The 13,905-nt window shown below is 37.9% G+C and overlaps 1 protein-coding gene across 4 annotated transcripts in view; it reads left to right on the top strand.

Moving 5' to 3' along the window:
- Positions 1-13,905, top strand: part of Sfmbt1 (Scm like with four mbt domains 1) — a 102,203-nt gene that overhangs the window by 38,839 nt on the left and 49,459 nt on the right. For all 4 annotated transcript variants that reach the window (XM_050158148.1, XM_050158149.1, XM_050158147.1 and 1 more), the window contains one exon: positions 12,609-12,747. In XM_050158148.1, the coding sequence (XP_050014105.1) occupies positions 12,720-12,747 (28 nt within the window). In that variant the 5' untranslated portion in view covers positions 12,609-12,719. The remainder of the gene's footprint in view (positions 1-12,608; positions 12,748-13,905) is intronic.

Here is a 13,905-nt window from a genome sequence, read left to right as displayed (position 1 = left end):
GGTTAAATCAAGATATAAGAGTTAGCCAATAAGAAGTTAGAGCTAATGGGCCAGGCAATGTTTAAATGAATACAGTTTCTGTGTGATTATTGAACAAAGGGCCCCTGCTCCATGTCACAGATCTCTGTGAGTTCAAGGCCAGTTTGGTCTACAGAGCAAGTTCCAGGATAGGCTCCAAAGCTACACAGCAAAACTCTTGTCCTGAAAAACCCAAAACTTAATTAATTAATGAAATAAAATAAAATAAAAAATTGGTGATGCCAACCTTTCTCTCGCTTTTTTATTATGAAATACAATTTATCCTGATCTCTTTAAAAGTATAGTTTAGTGAAATTAAATCCATCCACATTGTTTTGTAGCCATCATTGCTGTAACTCTTTGTTTTGTAACACTGGAAAGCCGTACATACCCATTAAATAGTAAGCTCATCCTGCCCTAGCTCAGGTCAACCACTTTTGTCGTCTGCCTCTCTGAAACTGCCTGATCTAGATACACATGTAAGCATTTGCAAAGTCATAGGTTACTTATTTATTATATATATTATATTTGTGACTGACTTATTTCATTAGCCCTCACAGTTTTATCTGTCCTATAGATCTGATGTTTAACACACATTCATGTGTCAAAATTTCTTTCTTTTTTAAGGGTGAATACTATTCCATAGTCTACTTTACTTTGCTAATCCATTTTGGATTATAGATTTTTCTTCTCTAAGTAGAGACAGAGTTAGTAGAATGCTAGCAGTTGGAGTTTCTGTGCCCTTTTCCCTTCCCCTTTTCTCTAGATCTGTTAAGAGTGACCCACAGCCAAATAAATTAAAAGTAAGCTTGTAGTACTTTATTTACCGTAGATCAGATTATTTCCATAGCAAAAACTACAGTCAGACCTTCTCCAAAACAAACAAAGATTTGCAATAGTATTTTTAAAAATTATTGCGATTGCCAGGTGGTGGTGGTGCACTCCTTTAATCATAGCATTCGAGAGGCGGAGACAGTTGGATCTCTTGTGAGTTCAAGGTTAGCCTGGTCTACAAGACCTAGTTCCAGGACAGCTAGGGCTGTTCCACAGAGAAACCCTGTCTCGAAAAACAAAACAAAACAAAAAAACCCAAAAAAACAAAACCCCTCAAAAACCACCACCACCAAAAAAAAAAAAAACCAAACCAAACAAAAGATTACTAATTACTATTGTGTATTATGACTTGTATGACACATGCGAGAGTGTGCATCTGGAGGTTGAGAACATTTGGGAGCTAATTCTCCCCTTCCCTAGTGAGTTGAAGGGACCTATCTAACCATTGTCATGTACAGCAAATGCTTTACAAACCCATTGACCCACTGAGCCATCTCACCTGCTAAACCTGCTATATTATTTTTGATTCCTTTGTCTTTTGTCTCACCTAATAAATGAGGGCTCAGATTTTTACCTTTTACTCTTTGACAGCCATACCATATTACTTTATATTGTAGGAAGGGTCTGGGGTACAGAATATAGGCCGGAGAGGAGGGCTTTCTTTTGCTAACTTCTATTGTGTTTCTGTGTAGTGTACTGTAAATGCCTTTCTCAGTTTGAACTCTAGAACTATAGCTCTTGGAAATACTGTGAGAAATGATCTGAAGTTAGAAAGGTTTTTTTTCTTTTTTTGCCTTTTATATGATCTTATTCATTCATTGAAGTTGCTCTGTTGTTGAGTGGTTATTTTAGACTCTTGGAGGAAGGTGCTAAGGTAGAGGTCTGTGACTCACAGTAGTCGAAGGCTTGACGTCTTATGAAGTCTTCTTTAGGTTTGTTATTACAAAACTGAGATATAGGTTGGAAATGTGTTCACTTTTCCTTGCTCCCTTTCTCCATCTTTGACTCACTCTTTGTGCCTGTCATTCGTTGTACAAATAGCCATTGTCATTGTACAGTACCCTTAAGAGACAAAAGACAAACACAAGGAAATAAATGAAACCTGGTTACTGTGATAACTGCTAGACAGCAAATCTAAGTGATATGTTAGGAATGGGAATACAGTACAAGATATATTTCAGATGGATAGATATTCTTCAAATCGTTCAAAGACCTATGGAATATGGCATTTAAAATGTTTTATGAATTTATACTTTTCTCAGCAATGAGTCATGCCTGCTTCTGGGAGAATCAGATACTTCTTAGAGGTTGATAGCATTAAAAATACTTGTTATGGAATTTGCCTTCAATGTGACAAGGCTAGCCTTTTGGGGGGGAAATGCTCTTGCCTGGACTACTTGATGGCATACAGTATAAACTGTACATGCAGGACCAACAAAATGACTGCTTAACTTGCCTAAAGATGAGACAGTCCTTCAGGGTTCCTGCTTCTTCTTCTTCTTCTCCCCCCCCCGAGACAGGGTTTCTCTGTGGTTTTGGAGCCTGTCCTAGAACTAGCTCTTTTAGACCAGGCTGGTCTCGAACTCACAGAGATCCGCCTGCCTCTGCCTCCCGAGTGCTGGGATTAAAGGCGTGCACCACCACCACCCGGCTGGGTTCCTGCTTCTTCAAAGAGTCTGCCAGACATTCTGCAGGATTTAGGCAAAAGTGACTGACAAACTGCCAATATTGGCAAAACAGCCTTTTAAATTTCATGGAAAAGTCTGGCAGATACTATGGGCTTGTAGGCTGAAGATGGAAACCCCCACATTACAAAAGAACTTTAGGTGACTGTCTAGGAAGTGAGATGTCTCTTTCAATTCTAGAGCTTTGAAAGCTTCTTATAGTGGACTTTCAGTTTACTTAGGTAGTATTATATTTTTCTGGTGTCTTTAAAGAGTTGAAGACAGTTATGGTTTTCCTTAGTTATTATAAAAGATAAATTAGGTATAAAACTTTAGACTCATAAAGAAATATTGTAACTATAATTCTTGCATGATACTTGTTTTGTTATATGTAATTTTACTATATTAAAGTTTCTTTTTAACTAGACAGAAAAAGGGAGATGATGTGGGATGTATATGTGTTGCTTTTATTGGTTGATGAATAAAGCTGCTTTGACTTATAGCAGGGCAGAATATACCTAAGCTGGAAGAGATACATATAGAGAAAGTAGATGGAATCAAGGAGGCGCTATGTAGCTTCTGAAGAAGACAGATGCCGAAACTTTACCCAGTAAGCCACAGCCTTGTGGCAATACATGAAATAATAAAAATAGATTAATTTAAGATTTAAGAGTTAGTAAACAAAAATGTGTACTCTATTTGCATTTGACAAATTCAGAGAAAATACTCGATTATCTATCCTATCTTGGCGTTACTTTTTGTTAGCTGATTCATTGGGTTGTAGCTCTAAAGGCTTTCTGTAAGTAGTTCTCTATATCTTCTTTCTGTATTTGAGGCTTTAGAACATACATAAAGTGTTTGAGAGGAAATGACAGAAGATGAGGAAGTCTATTTGTGGGGGGAAAGCCTTTCACATAAAGTTTTCTTTTTTGATAGCCAGTAAATTAGCGTAAATTAAGTAATACAGTTTCTTTGGTTCTCCATTCCCTGGCCTCTAAAATGGCAGTATTTCAGATGTTGTTGGAATGGTGAAACAATCGTACTGCACTGTGTTTGGTGCAGCGATCACTCAGATGTCAGCTCTGTTTCTCTCTCACCCCAGAGGAGTTTATTTAAAGAAGATCTTTTATAAATAAATAGTGTTCCTTCTTGAAGTAATTAAACTGGTTGTTATCTCAAAGTAACAAGATGATGAGACCATTTTGGCAAAAGTAAATATAGTAATGTACTTAGTTCTACACACTGAGCATCTCTAATTTGAATTGTTCATTAGGGATGCTCACTGGCAAAGTCTATGCAAATATTCTAGAATCTGAAATTTAAAACACTTATGATGACAGGCATCATATAAAAGATACTCAACTTTTAATAATTTCTTAGAATGTCTAAAGAATTGATGTAATTTAAAACCACTATTATTAGAATTTATTTGCTGTTTAAAATATAAAAATAGACAGGGACATACAAGTTGGGTACTCTGTATTAACTTTATTAAGTTAAAAAATGACATGCAAATTAAGAGTTTTATTAATAACATTTTCACACATGCATTTTATGTACTTTTAACTTAGGGTCTTTGGAAAATATACACAGGAGTGATAAAGCTGGATCATGATAGTTGTAGGTTTTGTTTTTATAAGGAACTACCATACTGATTTTCACAGGGGGCTATATACATACATTTTACCTTCCCATGAGCTTAAAGGGGACGCTCATGCTAGTTGTTGCCAGTGTCAGTTTTTATTATTTGCTTGGTAAGCCATTCTTTTTGGTGTAAGATGGAATCAATATAGTTTTAATTTCTTTTTCCAGACGTGTAAAAATTCAGAATTTTAAATATATTTATTGGCTATCTTTTAGAACTATCCAGTTCACTTGAAGGCACTTAAATACTGCTTTTTCTTGATAATGATTACCAAGCAGCCCAGCCTTTTCAGTCCTTTAATTAGTACATTTTTACATTGCTATGCTTGTGAATTAGAGTCCTCTTTATTTCTTAAGAAAAGATATACTGACTTAGAAAATGTGTTTATCTGTTGAATGTGATAGTGTACATATTTAATCCTAATTTGGGAGGCAGAGGCAGGTGGATCTCTCTGTGAGTTCAGGACCAGTGTGATCTACAGAGCATCCAGTCGTGGCTAGCCACGGCTACACAGTGAGATCCTGTCTAAAAAAGGAAGCAAAACAACAAAAAGTGTTCTTCTTATTGGTATCTATAAAGAAAACTTTTTTTTTTTTTAATCCCAAGTGCTGGGATTAAAGGCGAGCGCCACCACCGCCCGGCCCACACAGACTATTGAGTTTGAATGCTCAACCCATAGGGAGTGATACTATTAGAAAGTGTGGCTTTGCTGTAGTAGGTGTGTCACTGTAGAGGCAGGCTTTGAGGTCTTATACACTCAAACTATGTCCAGTGTGGTACACAGTCACCATCTACTACCTGAGGATCAAAATGCAGAACTATCAGCTCCTTCTCGAGCACCGTGTCCTCCTGCATGCCACCATTTCCTGCCAAGATAATGGACTGAAACCGTAAGCCAGCCTCAATGAAATATTTTCTCTGTAAGAGTTCCTGTGGCCATGGTGTCTCTTCACAGCAATAGAAGACATTTGGGTACCTTAAAAATACTATAGTAAGTAAAAGAAGACAGACATAAAAGCCAAATTTTGTATGTTTCCAATTATGTTAAACATGCAAGACAGGCAAACTGTCTTCACCTCTACAGGCACAGAAAGATTAATGGAGGCCAAACACCAGGGAGAGAGGTCAATAATTAACAGAGGGTGGTTTTTGTGCTTAATATTTTTTTTGATGGAACACTAAATATTTGAAAACTGGGTTGTGATAGTGATAGCTATATCATCCTGTAATAACTGGTAATGATAGCTAAGATCCTGGTACTTCTCTGTATATTTTTTTAAAAAAGAAAAACTCAGCCAAGCATAGTGGCACTTGCCTTTAATCAGAGCAGAGTTTGAGGCCGCATAGTCTACATGGTAAATTCCATGACAGCTAGAGCTACACAGTAAGAATCTATCTCAAAAATAAATAACAAATAACTAAATGATAAAAGAAAATACTCTAACTGTATACTTTGTGTCTCTGTATGTACATGTGTGGGGGTCAGAGGTCAAGGGACTCTATCACCTTCCACTATTTTGGGGGGGGGCTGGGTTCCTCCCTTCCTGTTGGTCTCACCTAATATGGAACTTACTGAATTGGCTAGATGACTGGTCAGCAAGCCCCAGAATCTCTCCTGTTTCATCCCCTCCAGTGTAGAATTATATATAGGTTTATGATAATGCATTTGGCTTTCTATTTTAATGTGGGCCGTTAGGATCTGAACTCAAGTTCTTATGCTGTGTCAATCAGGTGGTTTACTGATCAAGCCTTCTCCTCAGCCCCTGTATACTTCACATAAGTGAATTTTATGACATGTAAAAGACACTTTTAGATTTTTCTTTAAAAATGGTATGTATACTGAAAGAATCTATTGCTGCAGGGTATTAATACACTATAAACCCCGAGATTGTGTTATTTACTGGAAAAACCTGCCTAGTTGTACTATGGCTCAGTGCTAGCACACACTTTTAATCCAAGAGCTTTCCACTTAATATTGTAAATAGGATTAAATAAAGTCAACCATAGGTTAAGAGGTGGAACAACCAAACAGTTGACAGGAAGAAGAAAAAAAACATAGAGAGTGAGGTGGGACAGGAGGACACAGAGATGCACAGGAAGTAGAAGGGAGGGACATTCAGTTTGAGGAGTTTTGTTTGAGATAGTGTAGGAGAAAGTTCTCTTTTGGGGACATTGGCAAAGGAGGAAAATCAGCAAAGTGCTTTCTCTGTTTCTCTGAGCTAGCAGGTTTTCACCTAAATCATTATTGGTAAAATTGAATAAGTGAAATTTAGATTAAAAACAATAGTCTATATTAGTTGGATTTTGTCAACTTGACACAAACTAAGACACTTTCCAAGAAAAGGAACCTCCATCAGGTTGGCTTATAAGCACAGTGGGGCTTTTATTGATTACTGTGGGTGTTACCACCCCTATGCAAGAGGTCCTGGTTGTATAAGAAAACAAGCTGAGTAAGTCATAAGGGAAAGTTAGTAAGCAGCAGTCTTCCATGGTCTCCACTTCAGTTCCTGCCTCCAGATTCCTATCTGAACTCCTGCCCTGATGACAAACTGTTTTTTAAGTGCACACCAAATAAACCCTTCCACCAAAGTCATTTTGTTATGGTTTTATCACAGCAACAGATGAGAAACTAGTGCTGAAACTTCCATATCAGTTACTTTATGCTGCTGTGATAAAATAACATGACCAAGGTAACTTATAGAAGAATGCATTTATTTGGGCTTATGATTCCAGGGGGATAGGAATTCCTTGTGGGGAAGCACAGCAGCATGAAGCATTGCAGCAAGAACAGGAAGCTGAGCCATCAACTACAAGCAAAAAAGAACTTATGGGTTGTTAGAAAGACTCTAGCTTTGAGGAAGCCACTGGAGAATTAGAGCAGAAAAGGGGCATAATGCGATCTTTTCAAGGAGCTACTCTATAACTATGTTGAACAGTGTTGAAACAGACTGGAAATAAAAGCAGGAACAGATAGATCAATTTAGAAGATACTGGAAGAGTCCAATGAGAGGCACTGGTGTCTAGGTTGAGGACAGGAACAGTGAAAACATTGAAAGGAGTAAAGATGGATGAAGAGAGTAAATTCTGAGCCTGAACAATCGGAAGGATGCACTGTAACAAAGACTGTAAAATCTGAGAAGAGCAGTTTAGGTAAGAAAAGTCATGAATTCCAAAGGAAATCGGAGGAACATGCCTGTCTGCTTCCATCACTACTGAGGCCTTGCTCTTTGAGCTTTCAAAAAAATGTTGCCAATTAGTAGAACTGTATCTTATACCTTATATATATATATATATAACATTTTGGGTTTAAGTTATTTTCATAAGCTATGCTTTACCTGATTATAACACCCATTTTTAAAAATAAAATCTAGAATAGGGTTGATTTTGGGGGTAGGGGTTGTTTTTGTTTTTTTCACTGTTGCAACTTTCTGATCAGCTTCAACCCCACCTTACACTTCATTTTCTCTAAATGTACTAATCAGCCACAAAGGGGTTTCCCATGCTAATCACTAAGTTATGCTCACTGTAAAAAATGTGTGACTTTCATTTTATGTGTATGGGTGTTCTCCTTGCATATTTATCTACGAACCACTTGTGTGCCTGGTGCCCTCAGAGCCAAAAGGAGGCACTGAATCCTCTGGAACTGGAATTAGAGACATCTGTGAGCTGCCATGTGGGTGCTAGGAATTGAAGCTAAGTCCTCTGGGAGAGCAGTCAGTGCTCTTAACTGCTAAACCATCTTTCCAGCCCCTATGCTAATATTTTTAGGTATCAATTGTGACACGAATTTTCTAGTAAAGGCCCTCGAATGTCAATTTTTCTAAGTTTTAAAACACATTTTAAAAAGTCTCAGGCAGCCGGACGGTGGTGGCGCACGCCTTTAATCCCAGCACTCGGGAGGCAGAGGCAGGCGGATCTCTGTGAGTTCTAGTCCAGCCTGATCTACAAAGGGAGTTCCAGGACAGGCTCCAAAGCTACAGAGAAATCCTGTCTCAAAAAACCAAAAGAAAAAAAGAAAAAGTCTCAGGCATAAATACTATATTAACTATTCTATAATAATACTGGAAATGTAGTTCTGATAAATTTACAAGTTCCTGGTTCACACTATTGAGTATTTTACAGCCATTTCCACAGCAATTACTAATTAGTACCTACTTCTATGAAATATTAAGATTATTAAATTATGATTTTTGAAATTTTTGTTCATAGTATCCAAAGTTGATAAGCATTTTAAAATCATTTATTTATCCCACTATTTTATAAGCTAGAGAAATGACAAATCTCCTATAGCTGATATGATCATATTTTTTCATAAATTCAAAGTTTCGCCGGGCAATGGTGGTGCACACCTTTAATCCCAGCACTTGGGAGACAGAGGCAGGTGGATCTCTGTGAGTTCGAGACCAGCCTGGTCTACAAGAGCTAGTTCCAGGACAGGCTCCAAAACCACAGAGAAACCCTGTCTCGAAAAACCAAAAAAAAAAAATCTGTGTGGGCCATACCTGTTTAAACCACCATATCACATCATAAAATGTAGTAGTATTATATTTTTTTGTGTGGATTATTTAGATTTCATTGTCTTAGATACCCCACATTTTATTTATCCATTAATTGATTGGTAAACATTTGAATAATTTTTACCATTTATCTATTATGAATAATGTTGCTGTAAATATTCAAGAACAAGGTAGTTTTCTAAAAATATTTTTATAAATTTGAGAATTTCATAAATAGAATTTTAATCATATTTTCATCCCTATCTCTTCCCAAATTCACCCCGCCCCTCTATACCCATTTCAACTTCCTCTTTACAAAAGAAAACATCCTAGAGTCTAGTTTGTGCTGCCCATATATTTCTGGGTCTTATCCATCCACTGAAGCATGGTTGATCTACCAGGAGCCACATCTTTAAAGAAAACTGACTCTTCCTCTCAGAGAGGTCATCAACTATCCATAGCTCTTCAGGGATAGGGGCTCATGAACCATTTTTTCCTCCATGCTAGGCCGTTGACTGGCTTGATCTTATGCAGACACAGCTATTGTGAGTTTATGAGAATAGCAGTTCTGTCATGTTCAGAAGAGTGTTTTGCTTTGGTCCTCTCTTGACCTCTTGCTCTTATAGTCTTTTTCTCCCCTCCTCCTTGATGGTCCCTAAGCCTTGGGGTAGAGTTTTATGTAGTATTGATAAATCCCATTTGGGCTGGAGATTGGGCTCAGAGTTATGAGCACTTGCTTCTCTTAAAAGAATACCCAGGTTCACTTCCCAGCACCCACCCAATTCCAGGGTTCTCTTGTTCTGCCTCCTCAGGCACATATATGCAGACAAAACACTCATACCCATAAAATAAAAATAAAAAAATAAGTAGAATAGATGGTGCATTGTGACTGAGCATGCCACCAACACTCCTGATCAGGTGTGAGCTTCTACTACTAGCCACTGCACAATTCCTCCTGATTTGATCTGAGATTTGAGAGCTTCACTAATCTGTGAGTAGAGAGATACAAATTAGAGAGCAAGTTGATATTATGTTCATTTAGCAAAATAATAGTAATGGGTTCATCCCTGGGTCATGTGTGCTTCCCAGCCACGAATTATTGGCCATATTTACAGTACTAGGTAGTGTTTCTCCCTGTATAGCAGGCCTTAAATCCAATGAGGAAACTGTTGGCTATTCCTGTAGATGGAAGTTTCTGTCTTGCCTGGTCCCTCAGCTGTTCATTTCAAAATAAACATACAGAGGCTTATATTAATTATAAACTGTTTGACCTATAACTCAGGCTTATTACTAACTAGTTCTTACAACTTAAATTCACCTATAATTCTTATCTGTGTTTAGCCACATGGCTTGGTACCTTTTTATTATCATCTTGCTTCCTCTACGTTTGGCTGGTGACTGTGTCTCTACCTTTCCTCTTCCCAGAATTCTCCTACTCTGCTTGCCCCACCTATACTTCCTGCCTGACTACTGACCAAACAGCATTTTAGTAAAACAATACGAGTGACAAATCTTTTTTTTTTTTTTTTAATTTTTCGAGACAGGGTTTCTCTGTAGCTTTTGGTTCCTGTCCTGGAACTAGCTCTTGTAGACCAGGCTGGCCTCGAACTCACAGAGATCTGCCTGCCTCTGCCTCCCAAGTGCTGGGATTAAAGGCATGTGCCGCCACCACCCAGCCTCGAGTGACAAATCTTTACAGAAACTTCCATCTACGCAATTGCTTTATCAACCCTAAGCCATACATGTATGTGTGTTATTGTTGTTTTGTTATTGCTCTTTTCTTGTTAATGGAGTCAAATCCAGGGTGTCTCTGCTTGACAAATGATCTATCACTATGCTATATCCTCAGCCCCTGTCTACATTCTCACCTTTTGGATATGCATGTCCTCTTAAAGAATTAGCATATCAATAAAGTAAAACACTTCCTTTGGAATTTGATTGAGAATAAAAATGTTTCATTAATAACACTTTTAATGAATGGGTGTGTTGGCACGCCTTTTAACCACAACAGAGGTTAGGGAGGCAGAGGCAGGCAGATCTCTGAGTTGAAGGCAAACCTGACTTTATAAATTCTAGGGCAGCCAGGGCTCTATAGAGAGACATAGTCTCAAAACAAGACACTTAATGACTATTTTACATGTTTATATTCTTGTGCCATGTTTTCCTTAACATTTTCTCATTGTTTGCCAAGTGTGTTAATATTTGAGAGAATTCTAGGAGAATCACTTAAGTCTTGATATAAAGTCTTGCCTGGGCATTAGAAGAACCTGTTCCTAAGAAGAAATAATTTTAGGCGTTTAATGCATTTCTTAGTGCCAATTTTTGAGCTAAGACAGATACTCTATTGGTAATTGAATTTACATAATCTTGAAAAGATTACATTTTGATCAAATTTAATTTAGTTTATATAGGTGACTAAGATTTGTCTGTCAGTGCTTTAAAACCTGGACTTTGTCAGACTTTAATTTTTAATTTTTTTAGACATGTAGCAGTAAATTAGCAACAATAAAAATAATCAGGAGAAACAACCTAATAAATCAGCAGAAGATTTTTATCCTGAAATCAAGTTTATTTGACAAATTTGAACACTAGTTTAATTTAATCTCTAAAGCAGACGTATGCAGGGAATGATGGTTGAGTACTGTTGAGAGAGAAGAAACAGGAAATGGAGTGGCTTTTAGTGACTTATACCTGCCAGGAGCAGAGTTAGAGCTGTAAATCTGAACAGTTGGACATCCACCATATTTAACAGCAGATTTTAAAAGTATATGTCTTTTGAATTGGAATAGGTATGCAAATTAAAATATCTTAGTGGGTTTTCCCCCTCTACTACCTGACAAATACTTATTGAATTTTCTTTCTTAGAATTAACCATAACAACCATGCATCCCACCATTCAGAAGGCACAGCCAGGAGCATTAGGAGTTCAAAGTCATCATCATTTGCTTTGATTTCAGAGATAATACAGTAATTAAGGATATGAAATGTAGATACCCTTCTTGGTTAAAAGTCTGGTTCTGCTGCTTGCTAGCTATTGGCTCCAGGGCAGGTATGATAATTGTTCTGTACCTGTGAGCTCATGATGATGACGGTCACCTTTTAGTGTGCTTAGTGAGCATGAGCATGAAGTCTCTTTTCAGGATGACACAGATATATTCTTTTTTTTTTTTTTTTTTTTTTGGTTTTTCGAGACAGGGTTTCTCTGTGGTTTTGGAGCCTGTCCTGGAACTAGCTCTTGTAGACCAGGCTGGTCTCGAACTCACAGAGATCCACCTGCCTCTGCCTCCCGAGTGCTGGGATTAAAGGCGTGTGCCACCACCGCCCGGCCGACACAGATATTCTAAGACTGGTATATGGTAATAGCTAAGTCCTCTGTAAATTTAATTAAAAATTACTAGATTGTACATCTCCTGTGTGGATTCTATTCCAGTAAAACTTTTTTTCTTTCTTTTTTCTTTTCCTTGAGACAGGTTGTCAGTATGTAGCTCTGGCTGTTTTGAAACTTGCCATATAGACCAGGCTGGCTTAAAACTCACAAAATGCCTGCCTCTCACTGAGTCCCGGGAATAAAGGTGTGTGTCATCGTGCCTGATGCCCAAGGAGGCCAGAAGGCATCGAGATGCCCTGGAATTGGAGTTACAGGTGGTTGTGAACCACCATATGGGTACTGGGACTTGAACCTGGGTCCTGAAGTCATCAGTCAGTGCTCATAACTGTTGAGCCATCTCTTCAAACACAATTTATTGTAATCCCTAGCTGTTAAGGCTGTTACAGTCTTCTTGTACACTCCTCTGGGTATTCATACTCATTAGACAAACTTCACATTTGGAAAAGATGCCATGTCCCCACCACTGTAAACCTACATCCTCTAAGTGATTTTCTTTTCTCTGTCCTCTCAACCCAATCAAATGCTGGCCATGTTTGTAACTTTCTAAAAACACCTTTGTTTAGATCCTTGGATGCCCATTGAACAGAAACTTGAAACCTCAGATCATCGTCCTATCGTAGCAGAGCCTCAACCTATCCTTGGCCTGGGGAGGAGCCAGCCCATATGCTGTGGAGATGAACGGGGAGCAGCAGCTGGATGCAGGTATCGGTTCTGCTAAACCCCTCTCCAGAGTGCAGATGCCTGTGTCACTTTGTCTGACTTGTCTTTTCTACCACTAAACTAACAGCCCTTTGAAGTCATACAGTTTTCATTGCTGTCTCTGGGCCTGGCACTAGGGACTACAACTACTGTTTGCTGAAAATAAAAAAAGTTTTTATTAACAGGCCGCATTTTCTACATAATTGTACTTTGCTGATTACTTTATAATTGCTTTTAAATATTTTGAATTCATAGGAAGTTGCAAAGATAGTGTCAATAGGTTCCCATGTTACCCTTCATTCAGTTTCTCTCATGTAACTGTTATATAAAATATTTTATGGGCATTGATAAGGTTCCCTGGAACTGGAATTAGAGACAGTTGTGAGCCACCATGTGAGCTTCCTCTGGAAGAACAGTCAGCTCATTTAACCACTGAGCTATCTGTCCAGCCCCCTCACTATACTTTTTAATCTGCTGTCTTTGTAATTTTGCCATTTAAAGATGCCTGCCTCATGAATAAAGTTAGTATATGACCATTTGACGTTTTTCCCCGAAATAACTTTTGATGAGTTGACACTCTTGCATGTCAAAGTTTATTAACTTTAAAAAACTAATTAATTACTTAATTTTTATGTATAATTTGTGTGGTGTGAGCATGACATGGCTTACATGTAAAGATGGGAGGACAGCTTGGGAGAGTAGGTTCTTGTCTTCCACCATGTGAGCCCTAATGATTGAACTCAGGTAGCAAATGCCTTTGCCTCTTGAGCCATCTTGCCAGCTACAATTTGTTACTTTGTATTATGAGTCACATTTCATGAATGTATTGTACTTATGTTTTCATTCATTTTGATTTTTCTAATTTTTAGCTATTGCAAATAAGTTATTGTCAGTAATTATGGATACAGTAATCTATTTTGGGAGAAAAAATGCCAATGAGTGTATTTTTTGTCTTAACATTTTTTATTGATATTTATTGAGCTCTATATTTTTCTCTGCTCCCCTTCCTGCCTCTCCCCTTCCCCTTCAATCCTCCCCCAAGGTCCCCATGCTCCCAATTTACTCAGGAGATCTTGTCTTTTTATACTTTCTACTTCCCATGTAGATTATGTCTATATAACTCTTAGTGTCTGCATTGTTGTCTAAGGTCTCTGGGATTGT

Source organism: Alexandromys fortis, unplaced genomic scaffold (assembly GCF_014885135.2).
Source record: "Alexandromys fortis isolate MF-2015 unplaced genomic scaffold, M_Fortis_MF-2015_v1.1 scaffold_106, whole genome shotgun sequence".
Classification (NCBI taxonomy): Eukaryota; Metazoa; Chordata; class Mammalia; order Rodentia; family Cricetidae; genus Alexandromys; species Alexandromys fortis.
The sequence above is the reverse complement of the archived record's forward strand: the minus strand, read 5'-3'. Positions and strand labels throughout refer to the sequence as shown.